Source organism: Saccopteryx bilineata, chromosome 9 (assembly GCF_036850765.1).
Source record: "Saccopteryx bilineata isolate mSacBil1 chromosome 9, mSacBil1_pri_phased_curated, whole genome shotgun sequence".
In the NCBI taxonomy this organism is placed as follows: Eukaryota; Metazoa; Chordata; class Mammalia; order Chiroptera; family Emballonuridae; genus Saccopteryx; species Saccopteryx bilineata.
Window position 1 is genome coordinate 90,664,940 of NC_089498.1, and position 21,022 is coordinate 90,685,961.

The 21,022-nt window shown below is 52.3% G+C and overlaps 1 protein-coding gene across 2 annotated transcripts in view; it reads left to right on the plus strand.

Annotated features, from left to right (window-relative positions):
* GPRIN2 (G protein regulated inducer of neurite outgrowth 2) overlaps positions 1–21,022 on the plus strand; it is a 242,007-nt gene that overhangs the window by 848 nt on the left and 220,137 nt on the right. Inside the window, exons 2-3 of one of the 2 annotated variants that reach the window (XR_010727107.1) lie at positions 3,542–3,755; positions 4,676–8,359. Coding sequence is in view for 1 of the 2 variants with exons in the window: in XM_066243346.1 (XP_066099443.1) it covers positions 4,678–6,060 (1,383 nt within the window). In the remaining variant the exon portion in view is untranslated. Of the gene's footprint in view, positions 1–3,541; positions 3,756–4,671; positions 12,349–21,022 lie in introns of those variants that run through there. The other variant, XM_066243346.1, reaches the window with a different exon arrangement.

Genomic DNA, 21,022 nt, shown 5'->3' on the forward strand with positions numbered 1-21,022 from the left:
GTGCCAGCAAACATGGAGAGGGGGGCGCACACCGGCCACCTGGGCCGGGTCTGGTTTGGGGCAGCTAGGCCTGGAGGCTTACCATCACTCCAGGTCACTCCTGGAAAGTGTGGACAAATCCTCTTTAGTGCAGGAAGCTCTCTGGCTGGTAGGGGCTTGGGCTTTTCTCCCGTGAGCAGAGATGAGTCCTCGGGGCTGCTAACCCATGCTTATCCTAGAACCCTTTTCCTGCACAGTTTTTTGCCTGGGCATGTTGTTCTTAAAGGCCCTTCTCTGTGATGGCCCTCAGCCTTCCTGTCAGGCCATTTGCTGCTGTGCTGGCGCAGACCACCTGCTGAACGGGGCCACGCCCCCACTCTTTCAATGAGGGCTTTGTGAGGTGTGTTAGTCTACCTGGCGCCTGGGGGCTAAGGTCCATATTTAACAATTGGACAGTTTCCCCTCCTGACCACGTGAGTTTTCTTTTTCTGGTCTGGTTTTGCTGGAAGCAGAAGTCATCACCGTCCCTTAAAAGGGGTTTATATGGATGCCACAGGTGTGGTCTGAGACCAAGCCTGCCTTGGTCATTCCCCTTGGCATACACCAAAAGGCCTGTGCTACTGTGCTGGGGCGACATAGCAACAGTCGGAATCTCTGACTGAGAGACCCTGCATTCTCTCTGATTAGGTCAGCCAGGAAGATCTGCAGAACTGGGAGCTTTTACTCTAAGTGACATTGGTTGATTGCTGCATGTGAGGCTGGTTGCTCCTCCATTTACTGACCAGGAGAACAGTGACCACAGAACAGTCTTGCATTGCCACAAGGTGTTGGCCACTTCACAACTTTGATTGACATCAATTAGGGCAGAAGAGAGAACATTAAAGTGTTATCCACAAAACCCCCGCAGTGTTGCTGTATTCCTGTTCTTTATTTGGTGCTAACACATCTTCACAGGGGATCCTTGGGGTGACAACAGAACCTTTCCCATGGTTTTAATTGCAAGTGGGTATGCCATTCTAGGCACATAGGATGCAGACCCCAAACTTGTTGTCTATGTAATGTGCCCACATGTGTGTGCATATTCTCCCAAATTAAGGTTTGAAATAGACTGGGAAACCTTGTGTGATGATGAAGACAGTGGGGGCACTGGTGGTGGCTAAGTCCTAGGATGGCATAAAAATAGGAAGGTTGGGAAGGGAGACTAGGACACCTATGGAAACTCTCAGTAGCTTCCTAAAAGGGCCTTTCTGCTACCCCCCTACCCCCGCCCAGTACTAGTTCCTGTGATAGCTTAAGCAGAATTCACTCCTGTTGGAAGGGGAAAGAAAAGATTGTTAACTGATCATTCCAGACAGTTTATGCGCCATCACATTTAGTCTTCCCAAAACCCCTGCAGGAGGGAATTCACTTCCATTTTGCAGATTGTGGAAACTGAAGCTTAAAGAGGTGAGGTGTCCAACTGAAAGTGTTGACACAGAAAGGGGAGGAGTCAAGGTGGGAAGCAGACTTTTTGCCCTGCCTACTCAGCCAGGGCTCTAGTGCACATATGGCCAGCTCCATCACTCCCTGCAAGGTCCTTTTTCTTTGAGATAGGTGGTATGGAAACCTTTCCTGAATGGCAACCTGAGTTACTTCTCTCAGAACCCTTCCTTCCGTTAGGGCTGGGAAGGCCACGCGGTAGAAAGAATCCTCTGTTGGGGTTTAGCGGTGGGTTCTTTGACATTTGAGTTGTTCCAGGTATCAGTTTTGTCACCTGCCACTTATGGAGATGGGATGAGGAAAGAAATCAACAGATACATAATCCCCCCCCCCCCCCAACACATCCCAGGTCTTTGTTGTCACTGCCCTCTCTGGATCATGGCTAGCCCTAGGCACTGGTTAGCTACCTGTTGAGGCAGGCACAGGGAGACCCCTGTCACTGATGGCTTTTCACTTGCTCCTGGTAGGTAGGATCTGATGACATTCCATTCTCACCCCACTGGTTTCCTCGGTGGGGCCAGGGCTTGGCTTGGTTCTTTATGGCCTTGCTCCTGAGGAGGGTCCAGGGTAGGCGGGGCTCAGCCAGAGGCTGTGTAGGCTGTCCAGATTGGCCTCCTTGGTGTTCCAGGACCTGCAGCTGAGTGATTGTCTGCCAGGGCTGTCAGGGACCACAGCCTTCCTAGATAGTAGGGGCACCTCCTGCCCTCCTTATTCTTGGGCGAATCACTAAACCTTTTTGAGCTTTGGCCTTCTCGTCTATAGAATGGGAATGATGATGCATCTCATGAAGTTGCTCTGAGACAGTGCTGGAAGGGATATGGCACATACTGGCACATGGTGGGCGATTTGGTACTGGGAGCTGTCATCGTCGGCGTAATCATCATCATCCCTGTGACTTACTGGCTTTGTTGCTTTTCTCTTTATGTGCCCAGCATGAGCACCCTTGAGGGTGGAGCCTGGGTCACGGTCTCTCTGGGCTTCTCATCCTTTTCATCATCACTAGTCTGGTGTCAGCCTCCAGGGAGCAGCCAGGATGGGCCACTCCTGCCCAGGCCAGATCTGGGTCTGGAACTGCTCAGTCTGGTACAGTAGTCATAGTAGTCATTAATCACATGTGGCCAGTGCCTCCTGCACTGGACAGTGCAGAGTAGTATCTCTCATGGCAGAAAGTTGAGTTCTCAAGGTACCGCAGCACCAGGAACATCCTCACTCTTCACTTGAACATCCACCGGCCTCTTCGCTTGAACATCCACCAGCCGGGCAGCTGCTAAGTGCTGACAGCAAGAAGTTTGTAATTGTACAGAAACTGAGTTTCCAAGGGCCCTTCCCACATTTCCTTTTGGGTGGCCTGGCTCACCTGGCTAGGATGGTTAGTTTTTTGGTGGTTCTTGTCAGCCCAGGAGTGGGAGGACAGGACTGGGATTGCCCAAACTGTACCAATTACCTGCTCTCCCCGCCCTGTTTCTCCAGCCCATCCTGCCAGGCAGGTGTCTCAGAGCGCTGTTCCTAATTCACAGTGCTGGCAAGGGCTAAGATGGCCCAGGTGCTTTGACTTCACTCCTTCTAGGTCCTACCCTGCCCCAGCCTGCCACTCCTCAGGTGCTCTGAATGCATGCCCTCCTGTCATCTCACTCCATTCGTTATCCATGGGCACCCTTTCCCTGCTCTCTCTTCGGGCCCAGCTTACATGGCTGGGCCTGCAGGAAGCCTTTTCTGATCCTTCATGCAAAGTGAGCTCTCTCGGCAGTGGTCGGCAAACTCATTAGTCAACAGAGCCAAATATCAACAGTACAATTGAAATTTCTTTTGAGAGCCAAAATTTTTAAACTTAAACTATATAGGTAGGTACATTGCTATTAACTTAATTAGGGTACTCCTAAGCTGGCCTTTGAGCCACACTCAAGGGGCCAAAGAGCTGCATGTGGCTCTCAAGCCATGGTTTGCCGACCTCTGGCTAGGGAATGCCCTCCCTCAGACCTCGTTTTTGGGGCTCAGCACTTTCCTTTGTGGTTTACTCTTGTACTCACTCCTTCTGTCGTTCACATAAGCAGCAGACATCCTCTGAGGGTCCACTGTTTGTTAGGTCGGCTCTGGGCACTGGACAGACAGGGAGCAGGTCCGCAGGCTGCTTTGACAGCATCAGGCTGGTGAGAGGCCCAGGGGGCCAGACTCTTCCATCCAGGCCAGACATTACTCGGGAATGGTGCCAGCACACCTCACAGAAGTTTCTGCAGGAGGAGGCGCTGAGGTCGAAGGGACCAGTACCAACTAGAGGCTACAGATGGGTCAACAGGCAAGTTCCGAGGGGTCTGCAAGCTGGAAGAAGGGACAGGAATGGCAGGGAGTAAGGGGCAAGGAGAGTGCAGGTCCACTGGGCAAAAGGGGACTTAAACTTTATGGAGGGCGTATCTGATGGGTGGTTGGGACCCCATTCTCAGGGCATCACTGGGTCTAAATTAGTCTGAGTCAGAGCCTGGCATGCAGTAGCTACTCAGGAGATAGCTGGGAAGGGACGGATGCTGAGTGAGTTTTGTGTGTAAAGGGGTGGTGTGAGGCGGCCTCTCCCTCCCCCTGGAGCCAGAGCTGGGAGTGAGGAAACTCCTGCCCTTTCTTTCACTGTTGCCAAGACTGAGTTTTAGGGCCATGACAGCCCTGCCAGGCTGGGCCAGAGAGATGGGCATAGGCCATGGGCCTGGGGCCGCTCTCAGTGTGTCCTCTATTCAGTGCTATCATCCCACAAATCTCGGCCCCCACTATGTACCTAGAAGTGCTCAGTCTGGAGCCAGAGGGATACTGAGGCCCAGGAGGAACCATGCTAGTATTTGTCAGTTGAGCTTTACAGGTTATTAAAATACTGCGATACTTATGTGCTTATTGACTAAGAGATATTGTCTCGAAGCCCCACCCACAAGGCCCCAGCACAGGGTGACTTCTCTTCCATCCCCATAGTCTAGCAGTGAGGAGGTGAAGAGCACAGCTGGCATGGTGAGTGGTCTCTAGGACCCTGCTCTCAGGTTGGTTCCAAGCACTTGGTCCTGGTTATTTGATATAATGTGTGATGACCTTGATAGTGGTGTCCTGTCACTATTTTGCTGTGGCTCTGACCCATTAGGCAGGCTGTCCCCCAGTGACCTAGTCCCTTGTGAGCCCACAGTAGAGTCCAACAGATGTGCTGCCCCTCACTCAACTCCATTTTCTCCCTCTCTCCTGCAGGCAGTCATGAGCACCAGCTGCCCTGAACCGAGGGTCCGGGCACCGCTGAGCCCCCACCCACAGTCCCTGTCCCGGAGCTCTTCCAGCCTGCTGGGTGGAGGCCAGGGACAGAGGCCAGAGCTCCGGAAGAGTGCCAGCAGCAATGTGTGGCAGGCCCAGGTGGGCGAGACCAGCACTGGTCCCCAGGTCCCGAAGGAAGAAGGGCACGAGGCTGACAGCACGGAGCAGTCACAGGTCTCCGGCCCCTGGCCATGGCATAGTGCTGTGGGCCACTGGAGGAGCAGCACTGTGGGCAACGTGTCTACCATGGGTGGTAGTGACCTGTGTCACCTGCGGATGCCCAGTGCTGCTGCTGTACAGAGGAGCCAATCAGACCTGGTTCGTAGCACTCAGACCCAGGGTCCAAGTGGTGCTTGGAAGGCCAGCCTGAGCTGCTCAGCCCTGGGCAGCGTGCCGGTCCACAGGGCTCAGCTACAGCCTGGCAGCGCTTCCGGCCAGGGTGCTCAGGTCCCGGTCCCTGAAGATCTGGAAGAGGACCTGGTTCCAGAAGATGGGACTTCAAACTCAGCCTGGACTCTGGGAGAAAGTCAGGTGTGGATGTTGTCACTAGATGAGGAAGACATAGCCACCCACAGCAGCAGCCCCAAGGCCGGACCCAAAGCCACTGGGCAGTCAGCCGCCACCTCCTGCCATGCTCTGCCCCCAGCAGCTCTACTGTACGGCATGAGGGAGGTGGCAACCAGCGGCTGCCACCACGCTCTGCGTGCCCCAGGAATACTGGCCTTTCCCAAACTAGTGTCATCCGTGAGTGAGTCTGGGCTGCAAGCTCAACATGGGGTAAAGTTCCAGTGTAAGTTGCCTGAGGGGCTTCCTGGGAATTCCCTTTGCTGTGCCCACCCTTGGAGTCCCACTGAGTTAGCTATGGAAACTGGCACCAGGACCAAGGATGTGTGCACCATGACCTCAGCCAGTGACTTGGCCCCAGTGCTGGTGTCCCCTCTGCCTGCCCAGGATGCTGGTGTGCAGGCGGCCCCCACGGCAGTGTGCAAGGTGGTGGCCACCAGCCTGCCCCTGGAAGCCCCTGAGGTGCTGCACTCGTTCCCGGAGTTAACTTTGGGGTCCAGCCTAGAGGAGGTACCATCTCCTGTACATGATGTGCGATGGGATGCTGAAGGCATGACATGGGAGGTGTATGGAGCCTCAGTGGACCCTGAGGTGCTTGGTGTGGCCATTCAGAAGCACCTGGACATGCAGTTTGAGCAGCTGCAGCAGGTGCCGGCCAGCGAGGACAGCCTATCTGCCGAGGGCCGGAGGGGGGCACTGCGTGCTCTCATGCAGTCTCTGAAATGTCCCAGCTGCTGTGGCTGTTCCAGTGCAGCCCACGAGTGAGCAGCTGTGGCCCCCAGAGCCACCAGGGGACTCATCCCCTGGCCATGGACAGTGGGGGCCACACGCTCCTTGGATCCACTGGCAGTCATAGACCTCAGGACTTCAGCCTGGGGACTTCTTGCTGCTTGTAGCTGTGCCTGTTTTAAGGGCTTCACTCCTGAGAGCCACATCTCTGCAGGTCCGGGCTCTGAACATGGGGGCAGAGTCTCAGTACTGTGTATAAGGGAGATCCTGATTTTTCTGTAAAACTATCTTCTGTTCAGTCTCTGTTCAGAGCTCTGCCATAGTTTCCCCCAGGGCTCTTAGTAGCTTTAATTTAAAGAAGTGCTGAGACATAATGAATCCTTGACATGAAATGTGGGGCCCCCAGTGTCAGGGATGGGATGGGTCTCTAGTGAGGGGAACTTATATGGCTGAAGGCCTCCCATGTACCACACATGATGTTCATCACCTTACCTTGTTGAGCCTTCACCTCTTTACCCTGTTTCACAGATGAAACCACAGACATTTGATGAGGCGGCAGCTGACACCAGGTTGGACAGCCCAAAGTGGAGGGCTGAGATTCGAAGCAGGGCTGGCCGAAGCCTGGGGTGTCCTGCAGCACACACGGTCACTCAGGGAGGGCAGTTGTGGGTGAGGATTGATTGGGGCTATTCTATGCCAGGGTCTGTGGGTTCCTTAGGAAGGGAGACAGGTTGTGCATGCCCCCGCTGAGCCCACAGTGTGGGAGGGGTACACCTTGGTAGTAGGGTGCTGAGCTTCTGGAGAAGCCGCAGGGTGCTTATATGGGTCAGCTCCCTTGTAGGTCATTGTGTCAGGGATGGCCCCAGGAACTGGAGAACAGGTGGTAATATGTCTTTAAATAGGTGACAATGCCTGAGATTGCACCATTGTTACCTCATTCCTTTCCTTTAAGGATTTACTTTCAGCTGGTACAGAGTAGCCTGGGGCTGGTGGGGCCTCCTGACTGGTGAGAAGTGCAGGACTTGCGAGACTGTGAGCCTGTTTGCCCCAGTCCTGGGCACCTGAGCTGGCATGGGCCAGGGGTCATGGGAGTGGGGGAACCCTGGACACCAAGGTCTGGCCCAGCCTAATGTCATTGCCCAAGGGTCTGTCCAGGCCATTGGAGGATGGGAGTGGGCTTACGTGTGCATCCTGGGCCTTAGAGTTCTTGACATGGAATCTGCCAGCCTGCCCTGTAAGAGAGCCAGATTAGTGTCCTGCCCAGAGTCACTGGGCATGGGAGGGTGGAGTCAGGGCCCACATGCAGTCCTGCTCATAATTTGGCCCTATTTCTGGGCCCTGTTCTGCACCTGGGGACCCAGGACCTGACAGCCCCAGGGTCACACACACTGAGCTGGAAATGACTCAGGCAACAATGGTTTAATTGTAAAAGCAGGTGTGACATACTAACAGGCTGAAGGAGCGAGGTGAGAGGTGAGAAAGGCTTACAGTCATTTCAGAAGGCTAAGGCCCCTCAGTGGGCTTTATTCAGAACCATGCCTTTCCCACATGTAGCTAGGCCTCATAAAATGCCACCTCTGCTTTAAAAGGACAGCCAATCAGAACCACTTCTGCCAGTGGGGTGGGGACTGAAGGGGTAGGTGTGATGGGCAGGAGGAGACTTGATTTTGCCTCAATTTTAAAATGTGACCAAGCAGGTTTTCATGCAGTCGTGAGGCTCTGGGTACCGTCCAGCCCAGAGACTGGGACTGTCTGGTCCTCTGTGTGTGGTACAGGGTAGGCATGTCATGCTCTGGGGAATGACACATGGGGTCCTGGCTGTCTTCATGCCTGGTCCTGCTCTGCCTAGTCCTGCTCTGCCTGGTCCTGCTCTGGGGCTCTAGGGGCCCCAGGCCAGTGGGGCCATCCTGGAGAGAACTAATGGTTATGAGGGTGTTGGAGGAAGGGTGAGGAATAGTAATAGAGAGGCCACCTTCCCACAGGGCCACAGTGAAGCAGCATCCTGAGGACACAGTGGGTCTGAATAGGTGGACAGAGCGAGATGGGCATGCCAGGCAAAGAGAACAGCTTGGTTGGGGGCTTCGAGGTGGCTGTCCTGCCTGTGCTGAGTCATTGCAGTGCAGGCTATGTTGGGGTGATAGTTGGGCTGGAAGACTGGTACAGGAGATCCCCACTGTGCGGATCCTGATGTGAGCGAGGAAAGGGACTTGGACGTGCAGAAGGGATGGTATGGCTAGATTCCATTTTAGAAACAGCCCTGTGGCTGCCATTGGAGAGACTGGTGTGGAAGTCAGGAGCCCAGGGGAATGGGAATGTGGGCGCTAAGGAGGGCCTGGTACACACACACACACACACACACACACACACACACACACACACTGTGTGTGTGTGCAATGGATTTGGGAAGCAGGAGGAGGAGTTCCAGGAGGCTGAGGTTTCCAGTTTGAACAAAAGGAGGTGAGGCCATCTCAGGAGGGGCAGGTGAAGGGCCACATGCCACAGGCTTGGGCTGGGACTAATCTGTTCATGAAGAGACTCTCCTGGGTCATATGCAGATTCACTGGCCAATGTGTGCCAACTTGTACCACCTCCAGGCTGTGCCTGGCATACCAGGATGGCAGGCTGGGCCAGGCCCTGATTGAGGATGGGATAGCTGAAGCTGCCTACCCACCTCATCTTGAGCGAGAAATGTTGGCAGGGTTGTGCCCCAGAACACCTTCCTGGTTAAGCCTGCTGCCCTGAGCCAACAAGAATTGTGTCCTTGGCCTTGCTAATCGGGCTGCACAGCCTCAGCCCATTTTACCTTAGTTTCTGAATTTGCTTTGGAGGCAGAAATTGCCCCTACCTCCCACCTTGTGGCCCCTCCCTGGGCAGGCCTGACTGGCAGTTGTTGGTGTTAATCCAAATTCGGAGGGACCCGAAATATGGAAGACAGGAACAGGGTCCGTCATTTACACATCAAAGCTTTATTGAGTGCGCCGGCCCTTTGTTCTTCTTAGTTTTTATAGTTTTGCAAGTGGGAAGTACACAAGCAAAAATTGCAATTAGGAGCCCCTTACCGCTATTGGTTATAGTCATATGTCCTTTAACATGATAGGACCACATTCAATTTGCAAACCATACATCATTTTGGAGAAAACAAAATTTACAAGCCAACACAATGGTAGAAAGATGCCTCTAGTGTTTATCTGCTATCTTTCTGTCCAGAGTCACACACGCATTTACATAGGAGAAGTAGTTTCGGTGGGGACAAATGCCCGCAAATGACTCATTGCTATAAGAAAAGGTTTATTTTGGCTTTTCTCTCCCTGTACTTGGCTAGCCATTCACCCCTTTCCCCACAGGTGTGGTGGAATGTCTGGGAATCCATGTTTTCCTCCCCTTGCATTTACAATACAATGCCAATCACACAGTACAGAGACTATTCTCACAATTTCTCTGCGCACCTTAGTCCAAATTAATAAAATGTTCTCCAAGCCTCCTAAAATATTAATATTAATTCTTTGGCCTTTGGTACTTTACAACACCTGCGGGTGAAATGGCTCAGTGGCTCCTCAGTTGGGGTATCAGGACATGGCCCCCAGCTTAGCTTACAGGTCTCTGAGAGTCCAGATCTGATCAGACTTCTGGGTCCTCTCTAGGCTTTACTCTGGGAGGCAATGGGTTTCCTTATTTGTACATTTGCCAGGGAAGTTTCGTTGGTTCTATGTGGTCTTGTTTTCTTTCTGATAGATTCTGTCCTTTGGAGCATTTATTTATTCCAGATTACTATGGCCCTCTGCTCGGCCTGGAATCCCCCCTCTCTCTGTCCCTGTCTCACCTGCCTGGTAACCTAGGCCCCCAATAGCTGAAGCCTGGCTTTCCAGAGTTTGTATCTTTGGGCCTGGCCAGGACACAGGGTATGCATCTCTTGTCTAAGCCCAAGGCTGCTGTCACCCTCACAGGGAACTGTTGCGAACCAGCGTTACTTGTAATTTCACAGGTCTTTGGTGGGAACGTAGAGGATTAGAAAATAAACACAGAAAGAAAAAGGAGGGACTCGGGAGGTCTTATGGTGGCTGATGGCCTACCAAAAGTGCCTGCGCTCCTTTATTTTTATAGTGTAAATCAAAGAGAATTCAGATACAAAGTCACATTTCTGAGGAAAACCAAGAATTCTCCCAAGTACAGAAACCCCCACTACGGATAACATCTTAACTTCATAAAACAAAGGGTAAAAAGAAAACTGCCTCCAGTCCCCACAGTGTCCTTTTCAGAACTTCACCTACTTGCTTTTCTGTAACAAAACTAACCGTTCCCTCCTCTGGGAACTGGGGGCATACATCTTGAACATATCGCGAAAAGCTTCCTAGCTGCGTAACTATTCTTACAAAAAGGTCCCTTTCTTTTGACCCTAACTGTCCCATAATTTATTACTCCTGACTGTACACTCCCTGCAAACCTCTGTGTATGGCCAGTAGCCAGGGCCACAATCACAGCCGCCTGGCCCATGCAGGTTTGCATTAGATTCGGACAGATGGTAATGAAACAATGGAGCCAAGAACTGGTGGGCCATTAGCTTTAATCCTAGCTTGTACCTGGCAGGCAAGTAAAACACACACTGGGCTCCAAAACCCACTCATTCAGCGCTCACAAAGCTACTGACTTATCCGAGTTTCCTAGAATCAAAGGTTTCTAACTCACCAGCCTTATTCACCTCTGTTCCCCATCTCCTCTCTGCACAAACTCTGTACAAACTGGCTTCTCCTTCAGCACTCCACCATCTTGGCTGCTTCTCCTGGCCTCCTCCATGTGGCCTCTCTCTGCTCTCTCCTCTCTGCTCTCTCCTCTAATGATAATCTCAGGAACTGAGAGAGAGCAAACTCCCGGTCTGCCCCCATTTTATAGTGTAAACCTTTAATCCAATATACAAAATAGGGAAGTCTCTAATACAAAGTCACTTATCTGAGGCATGATGGGATTGCACCACCCCACATCAAAAAGGGTGGGAAAGGTTTAGTTCTAAAACCAAGCCTCAGGCTACAAGGTTTCTACCTGCCCACAGCCCGCCCCCAACACATTAATATCACCTGGGCGATGGGCCTCCACGTGGGCAGCGCCATCTTTAACAAAGTGAGCATAATATATTTTATCTGCCCAACACTCTGTTACGCACGCAACTCAGGGAGTCCTCTCACCTGCCTTCTTCAGCTTCAGTCCCCTCATACCCAAGCCCCAGGTTGGGTGTCATTTGTTACGAACCAGTGTGACTCGTAATTTTGTAGGTTTCAGGTGGGAAGGGTGGAGGATTAGAAAATAAACAGAAAGAAAAAGGATGGGATTGGGAGGTCTTATGGTGGCTGATGGCCTACCAAAAGTGCCTGCACTCCCAAAAGCTTTATTTTTTTATTATTATTAATTTTAATGGGGTGACATTGATAAATCAGGGTACATATGTTCAGAGAAAACATCTCCAGGTTATTTTGACATTTGATTATGCTGCATTCCCATCACCCAAAGTCCAATTGTCTTCCGTCACCTTCTAACTGGTTTTCTTTGTGCCCCTCCCCTCCCCCAATCTCCTCCCTCTCCTCCCCCCCCTCATAACCCCCACACTCTTGTCCATGTCTCTGAGTCTCATTTTTATGTCCCACCTATGTATGGAATCATATAGTTCTTGGTTTTTTTCTGATTTACTTTCTTATTTTTTTTGAATTTTTCTGAAGTTGGAAACTGGGAGGCAGTCAGACAGACTCCCACATGCGCCCGACTGGGATCCACCCGGCATGCCCACCAGGGGTTGATGCCCCAGGCCAACTTTTTGCTCCAATGGAGCCTTGGCTGCGGGAGGGGAAGAGAGAGACAAAGGAAGGAGAGGGGGAGGGGTGGAGAAGCAGATGAGCGCCTCTCCTGTGTTCCCTGGCCGGGAATTGAACCCGGGACTCCTGCACGCCAGGCCGATGCTCTACCACTGGGCCAACCGGCCAGGGCCTTTCACTCAGTATAATGTTATCAAGGACCATCCATGTTGTAAATGATCCGATGTCATAATTTCTTATGGCTGAGTAGTATTCTATAGTATATATGTACCAAAACTTTTTAATCCACTCCTCCACTGACGGACACTTGGGCTGTTTCCAGATCTTCGCTATTGTGAACAATGCTGCCATAAACATGGGGGTGCACTTCTCCTTTTGAAACAGTGCTATGGTGTTCTTGGGGTATATTCCTAAAAGTGTTATAGCTGGGTCAAAAGGCAGTTCGATTTTTAATTTCTTGAGGAATCTCCATACTGTTTTCCACAGAGGCTGCACCAGTCTGCATTCCCACCAGCAGTGCAGTAGGGTTCCCTTTTCTCCACATCCTCGCCAGCACTTACTCTGTGTTGTTTTGTTGATGAGCACCATTCTCACTGGTGTGAGGTGATATCTCATTGTGGTTTTAGTTTGCATTTCTTTAATGATTAGTGATGTTGAGCATTTTTTCATATGTCTATTGGCCATCTGTATGTCCTCTTTGGAGAAGTGTCTATTCATTTCTTTTGCCCATTTTTTGATTGGATTGTTTGTCTTCCTGGTGTTGAGTTTTACAAGTTCTTTATATAAATTTTGGTTATTAATCCCTTATCAGATGTATTGTTGAATCTGTTCTCACATTGTGTAGTTTGTCTTTTTATTCTGTTCTTATTGTCTTTAGCTGTGCAAAAGCTTTTTAGTTTGATATAGTCCCATTTCCAAAAGCTTTATTTTTATAGTGTATAGCAAAGTCATTAGCAAATCAAAGAGAATTCAGATATAAAGTCACATTTTCAAGAAAAACCAAGAATTCTCCCAAATGCAACCCCCCCACCATGAATAGCATCTTAATTTCACAAAACAAAGGGTAAAAATAGAACTCCCTTCATTATCTTCAAGGGACATGAGAGATGAGACAGTGGAAACACAGCTAACACAGAGATGTGGAGAAAGGCATAGCCTTTAACAACTCAAACAATCAGAGATTTGTGGGGAAGAGCTTATCTGTTTGGTTATCCATCTTAAACTTGTAGACTTTTGTCAACTCAAACTCTCCCACTGGGAACCCCCAGTGCCCCTGAGGGAAGCTGTTCCTGCAGGAGTGAACAACACTGCTGGCCTGAGGACACTGTCCGGAGGCTGGAAGAGCAGAGAAGGGTCTGTCCCACCGGCCTGAGGACACTGTCCGGAGGCTGGGAGAGCAGAGAAGGGTCTGTCCCACTGGCCTGAGGACGCTGTCCGGAGGCTGGGAGAGCAGAGAAGGGTCTGTCCCACCGGCCTGAGGATGCTGTCCGGAGGCTGGGAGAGCAGAGAAGGGTCTGTCCCACCGGCCTGAGGACGCTGTCCGGAGGCTGGGAGAGCAGAGAAGGGTCTGTCCCACCGGCCTGAGGATGCTGTCGGGAGGCTGGGAGAGCAGAGAAGGGTCTGTCCCACCGGCCTGAGGATGCTGTCGGGAGGCTGGGAGAGCAGAGAAGGGTCTGTCCCACTGGCCTGAGGACGCTGTCGGGAGGCTGGGAGAGCAGAGAAGGGTCTGTCCCACTGGCCTGAGGACACTGTCGGGAGGCTGGAAGAGCAGAGAAGGGTCTGTCCCACTGTGACATCACCTTTCTGTCAGCTGGATTGGGTCTCTGTACCTAAGAAATGCTGCATTCTTATTTCACAGGGGGCCAACAGACTGGACTTCCCAGTATGCGTCCTGACACTTAGTACATGAGGTTAGGGGACACTATAGCTTAGTGGTGTAAAACTTGAGTTTGAATCCTGGCTCTGCCCTATAGTTGTGAGATCTTGGGCAAGTTACTAACTTCACTGATCCTCAACTTCCTCATCTGATAATGATGCCTCCTTGTTAGGCTTGCTGTGGAGATTAAACGGAACACCCCTCATAAAACGTCTGGCACTAAGTTAGCACTGAGCACATGAATTACTGGTATTGGGGGCTACTTCTGTAGCCACAGGCAGGGACTAGCTCTTGCTCACATAATTCCTTGGCTGTTACTCATTCAGAGCCTCTTCTAGGTCCTTCTGGGGCTGGGTTCCCTGTGTTAAGCCAAATTCAGAGGGACCCAAAACATGAAAGACAGGAACAATGTCCGTCATTTACACATCAAAGCTTTATTGTCTAGCTTGACCAAGCCGCAGCAGCTCCAACAGAAATCTGAGGGAGAGTGCACTGGCCCTTTGTTCTACTTGGTTTTTATAGTTGTTTTGTAAGTGGGAAGTACAGAAGCAAAAATTGTAATTAGGAGTCCTTTACCTCTATTGGTTATAGTCATATGTCCTTTAACATGATAGGACCATGTTCAATTTGCAAGTCATACATCATTTTGGAGAAAACAAAATTTACAAGCCAACACACTCATTTACATAGGAGAGGTAGTTTCAGTGGGGACAAATGCCTGCGAATGGCTCATTGCTATAAGAAAAGGTTTATTTTGACACTATCTTTTTTAAATTTTTTATTCATTTTAGAGAGGAGAGGGAGAGAGAGAGAGAGAGAGAGAAGGGGGGGGAGGAGCAGGAAGCATCAACTCCCATATGTGCCTTGACCAGGCAAGCCCAGGGTTTCGAACCGGCGACCTCAGCATTTCCAGGTTGACGCTTTATCCACTGCGCCACCACAGGTCAGGCCAGAAATGGTTTATTTTGGCTTTTCTCTCCCTGTACCTGGCTAGCCATTCACTCCTTTCCCCACAGGTGTGGTGGAATGTCTGGGGATCCATGTTCTCCTCCCCTTTGCATTTACAATACAATGCCAACGGCCATCCTGGTCATGCCAATCACACAGTACAGGGACTACTCTCACTATTTCTCTGCACACCTTAACCCAAATTAATAAAATGTTCTCCAAGCCTCTTAAAATATTAATTCTGTAGTTTTTGGTACCTTACAACACCTGCGGATGAAGTGGCTCAGTGGCTCCTTATTCCCCCCTCTGAATGGGAGGATAAGACGCGGTATCTACCAAGGGGAGAGGCTGGTAGGTGGGCTGAAGCGTGGGTCAAAGGACCAGGAGGTTGGCGGCCCCTAGCTGGTATTTGACCAGGGTAGCCACTGTGCGTAGAACCCAGGGGCCGATCAGGAGCATGGCAAGGAGCACCAGAATGGGACCTGCAAGGGAGGAGAGCAATGTAGTGGCCCATGAGGGCCAGGCAAACCCGGGGACCCAAAGTCCATGTGCTTCTCTGTCCGAATGGCGTTTCTCCAGGCGGTCTCTGAGGAGGTCCAGAGATTGGCGGATGATTTCGGAATGGTTGGCGAAGAAACAGCATTGCTCTTGGAGAACTGCACACAGTCCTCCTTGGGCAGGAACAGCAGGTCGAGTACCCTTCGGTTCTGCAGTGCAACTTCTGCCAGGGAGCCCAAAGATTTCTCGAGAACTCGGATTGAGCTCTCAAGGGCGGCGATGTCCTGGTCAATGAGTTCCTGAAGAGCCCTGAAACCGGAGTCTTGGACAACTAGGGCCGAGATATCTGTTCCTAGTGAGGCGGCCCCTAACAGGCTGGCCAAAGCTACCGCCGCGGGGCCTATAGCCCTTTTTCTTCGGTGAGGGGAGTCAGAGTGTGGCTGGTCATAGAGAGCCTCTAGGCCCTCCTCTGATAGGTAGGTTACTCGGGGAAAGATATGGACTAGAACACAAGCCTCCTTTAAGGTTTTGAGGATGAGAGGGTTCAAGCAGGAGGTTAAACCCAACGGGCAGGCCCACCAGGCCCCTGTAGGAGCTAGATAGTAGGTTGAGTTATCTTCCTGGAGGGGGTGCTGGCTGGCACAAAGAGTCTCCGAGAATTTGGCAGTTTCAGAGCTGATGCAGGTACCCTGTCCCTGGACTAAAGGCAGGGTGAGATGGGCAGGGTTCCCTTGGCAGCTGTCTGCAATGGAGCTGGTACTGATGGAGGCGTTGAGGCCTACCCCTTCATAGTATGGGGACCTGTTAGACAGGCATAGCCAACAGTCGCTGGTGAGATTTGGCAGGGAGTTATTAAGAGCCTCATATGCCAGGTGGGTAATGGACAGGGGAGCTAGAGGTCCTGGGGAAGGAAGGATTGCTGTTTTCGGCCCCGCTGACGGCCCTGTAGTAGGTTGAGTTCCTATTTTCGGGTGGGACTTTGGCTGCACTGGGTACAAGCCAGAGGTTGGTCCAATTGCTATAGGGGTGCATAAGTCGTTTCTGTCATGCGGATGCTAAAGGTGAATCTGTAATGATGCCCTTTCCCACCCATGGTTCTCCATGTGTTCTCAGGCCGTACTCTGAGACCCCATGTTTTTGGTGTGGCCCACGAGAGTTGTTGCCCCTCTGTAGAAATGCTAAGAGTAAGGGAATTGCACCTGTTCTTACAGTCAGAGCTGGTGGCTCCCCGACGGATCATTATGCCGTCGGGTTGATGAATTATGGCAGAGGAGGGGGTAGTCTCAATTGTGGCGCATTTGGGAGTATAGCAGTAATACTGCTCGGGTCCTCCGCAGGCTAGCTTGCGGAAGGGGGACCCATACCCAGGGAAAATGTAAAAGGAGTGGCGCTGTAGCCTCTCCTGCCCACAAGTGTTAGGTGTACAGCTCCAGCCAACAGTACAGTCAACAAATTGGAACTTCCCATTGATTCTGCCCCCTTCTAGAGAACAAAAGTCAAAAACAAAAGTGGGCCAGTTGGCCATTGCAGAAGCCACTTTGGTGATGGAGCTCACAACCTGGTTAGTATCCGAATTTATAGTTCCCATACTCGTCTGATGGGGAGATGAGGGCTCCCTGTTGTTGCTACCAGCAGGGCAGGGACCCAGATGTGGTAGGTGTGACAGGAGTAAATCTGACCTTGAGTGGATCTTTGGGGTCGGTTGAGCCCTCAATTTAGCTGTGTCAGTTTGATCAGGAACTGGTCAAAACTGATGTGAGCTCGATGAATCCACGCTGCGTGGCCAGCAACCTTTACAGCCGTGGGGGTACTGAGGACCACCCGGAATGGGCCCTTTCACCGAAGTTCAAGGCTCGAAGCTGTATACCTGCGGATGAGGACAAGATCTCCAGGATTACAAGGGCTCAGGGAGGCGGCCCCTAGGGGGCGGGCTCGCCTCACCTTGTCATGGATTTCCTGTAGGGTTTCTTCAAAGGCCTTCAAGTGAGAAATAAGTTGTGAATTAGTGAGTGCTGGAGTTAGCTCTAGGCCTATATGAGGGACAATTGGGGGGTCCCTGCCAAAGAGGATTTGGTAGGAGAAAACCCATGTGTCCCCGGGGTGCACTGAGCCCTCAGGAGGGTGTAGGGAAGTGCTTCCATGCAACCTAAGCCAGTCTCCAGGTGAATTTTTGTGACCATTTCCTTTATGGTCCTATTACACCTCTCTACCTGTCCTGAACTCTGAGGCCTGTATGCACAGTGTAATTTCCAATCTATTCCTAACACCTTAGCAAGGACTTTTGATATTTTGGCCGTGAAGGCTGGGCCGTTGTCGGACCCCAGAAAAAAGGGAAGGCCAAATCTGGGGATTATTTCCTGTAGCAGTGCCTTTGCTACTGTGGATGCATTCTCTCTCCGAGTTGGGTAGGCTTCTGGCCATCCTGTAAAAGTGTCTACAAGCACTAGTAGGTAGCGGTACTCGTATTTGCTGGGCTTCATCTCAGTAAAGTCCACTTTCCAGTGTTCTCCCGGGGTTGTTCCCTGATACCTGATTCCAGAGGTCCCAGGGCCTCTGCCAGCATTGACCTGTGAGCAGGCCTGACATCGGCAAGCAACTTGTTCGGCCAGTCTGCGTACATTTGGAATCTGGAACCGGGGTGACACCAGGGTTTGCAGCTTCTTTCCTCTTAGGTGCGTTGCTCCATGGATTTCCTCGAGAAGCTTTTCACCTAGGGGCTGTGGTAGGGCTACCTTACCTTGGGAGTTCTTCCACCATCCACTTGAGAAAGTCCAACCCTCTCGTTGGTACGTCTCTTATTCTTTGGAGTAAACTGGCTTTTCCTGGATGGTGGGTTTTACAGCGAGGGAGAGAATTCGAGAGGCGACCTCCCTGGCGGCGGCATCTGCATACCTGTTTCCCCGAGCTTGAGGGGAGTCCCCTTTTTGATGCCCGGGGCAATGGGTGATTGCACTTGCTTCGGGAACCAGAGGGCTTCTAACAGGCTGAGCATTTCCTCTTTATTCTTGATTTCTTTTCCTGCTGAGGTGAGAAGCCCTCTGTTCTGGTAAATTTGTCCGTGGATGTGGGCTGTGGCGAAGGCATATCGGCTGTCCGTGTAGATATTGGTACCTCGCCTTGTGATAGTTCTAAGGCCTTGGTCAGGGCAATTAATTCTGCCTTCTGGGCTGAGGTACCCTGGGGTAGGGCTGAGCTCCAGGGGATTGTCCCATCTCCTGAGACCACAGCTGCTCCTGCCAGTCGATGGCTCTCCTGGACAAAACTGCTGCCGTCCATATAAATGTCCTTTCCCCCAGGGATAGCCTCATCCTTAAGGTCATCTCTGGTTCCCTGTGCCCTGTTCAGTACCTCTATGCAGTCATGTTCTGGTTGGTTCACGGTTCCTTCTGGCAGCAACGTAGCTGGATTCAGTCCTCCTACAGTCTCGAAGGTGATCCGGGGCATTTCTAGGAGCAAGCCCTGATAATGAATGAGACGGGAATTCGAGAGCCATTTCCCTGACGCCTGGGTGAGAATTGGTGCCAGCGAATGGGAAGTGATGATTGTGAGGCTCTGCCCTAAGGTTAACTTGTCTGCCTCTCGTGCCAGGGCTGCCGCCGTGGCTAAATGCCACAAGGTTGACCAGCCTCTTGCGACGGGGTCGAGCATTTTTGAGAGGTAGGCTACGGGACGCCTCCAGGGTCCTAGCTTTTGGGTAAGCACGCCAACAGCGGACCCTCTTTTTTCAGTCACATAGAGATTGAAAGGCTTTTCTAAGTCAGGCAGCGACAAAGCGGGGGGGGGGGGCTAACCAGAGTCGTTTTCAGATCCTTGAAAGCCTGGGCACACTCTGGGGTCCATCGGAGAGGCCCATCCCCTTTCGTGGCTTCGTACAGAGGTTTTGCTATGTGGGCAAAGCCAAGAATCCAGATCCTGCAGTACCCCACTGTGCCCAGGAATCCCCGAAGCTGTCGCTTGCTCGCAGGGACCTGGAGGGCCTGGATGACTGAGTCCTTGACTCAGCTAATGCCCGCGTCCCTTGGCTGATTACATATCCTAAATATCGGACAGTTTTCTGGCAAATCTGGGCTTTTTCCAAGAGACCCTATATCCCCGGTCCCGTAGGGCCTGCGGTAGCCCCTCTGCAGCCCCCGCGCATCCCCCAGGCTTGGTGCTATCAGCAGGCCATCCACATGCTGGAGGGCAATTGCTTCAGGGTGTGCCCCCCGGACGGGACCAGGTCGTCCACATGCTGGAGGGCAAGTGCTTCAGGGTGTGCCCCCCGGACGGGACCAGGTCGTCCACATGCTGGAGGGCAAGTGCTTCAGGGTGTGCCCCCCGGACCGGGACCAGGTCGTCCACATGCTGGAGGGCAACTGCTTCAGGGTGTGCCCCCCAGACCGGGACCAGGCCGTCCACATGCTGGAGGGCAACTGCTTCAGGGTGTGCCCCCCGGACGGGACCAGGTCGTCCACATGCTGGAGGATAACTTCTTTAGGGTGTGCCCCCCGGACGGGACCAGGTCGTCCACATGCTGGAGGGCAAGTGCTTCAGGGTGTGCCCCCCGGACGGGACCATGTCGTCCACATGCTGGAGGATAACTTCTTCAGGGTGTGCCCCCCGGACCGGGACCAGGTCTCTCGCCAGTGCCTCTCCAAACAAGGTCGGAGAGTTCTTGAACCCTTGAGGCAATCGGGTCCATGTTAATTGACCGGAGTCAGCCGTGTCAGGATCTGCCCACTCAAAGGCGAACAGGGCGTGGCTCTGCAGAGCCAGGGCTATGGTGAAGAAAGCATCCTTTAAATCTAGGACCGAGAACCACACTAAATCGGGTGACAACTGTCCCAGGAGGGTGTACGGGTTTGGCACTACCGGGTGAATGGTTTCTGTCCGGGCATTTACTTCCCTAAGATCCTCGACCGGCCTGTAGTCATTTGTGTCCCCTTTACGTACCAGCAGCAGCGGAGTGTTCCAGGGGGATTGGCATTCAGTTAAAACCCCCTCCTCTTTCAGTCGGCGGATATGGGCAGCTCTCCTCCGCCTGGCCTCGGGCCTAATCGGGTATTGGCGTACTCGCACTGGTACCACCTGGGCTTTTAGAGCCAGGATGACGGGCGGGTGGTGGCTCGCTAGCCCAGGCAGGTTATCCTCCGCCCACACTTTGGGGAATTGAGTCCTCCACTGTCCGTCCGCCCGAGGCCCCATTACCGGTTCATTCAGGTGGAGCTCCTCCACCAGCGGCAGGGTGAATGCGATTGTCTCTGGTTTGTTGAAAGTGATGGCTCCCGTACCCCTTTGGAACGTGATGGAGGCACTCACTTTCTGCAGTAGGTCTCGTCCCAGCAGGGGTTAGGGGCAGTTGGGCATTACTATGAACGAATGAGTGACTAACCCTCGTCCCAGGTCCACCGTCCGGGCCGTGACCCGGGGATATCTGTCGGCTTTCTCTGTCGCCCCTTGCACGGAGATCGTGTTCTTGGAGAGGGGCCCCAGGGGTTCTTTCAGGACAGAGTGTTTCGCCCCCGTGTCCACAAGGAAGGATACGGGTTTTCCCCCTACTTGGACTGTGACCATGGGCTCGAGGGGGTTTAGCGGAATTGAGCCCGGCCCCGTCAGTCCTCTTCCGCAAACAGAAGGACTTTGGGTTTTTGTCCCTGGCTGCCCGTTCCTTTTCCTTTCAACTTGGGGCAATCCCGCTTGAAGTGGCCGTGCTTGCGGCAGTAGGCACATTGATCCTTTCCTAGGGGCTCTCTACGGCTATGCGGTTTCCCGCGGCTACGCTGCTTTCCGTTGCCCTGCTTTGTTACAATCCCTTGTTCTTGTAGGGCCACCACTAGGGACCGGCTTGTCTCTTTCGCCACTTTTATCGCTTCAGTGTCCCTACTGTTATACACCCGAG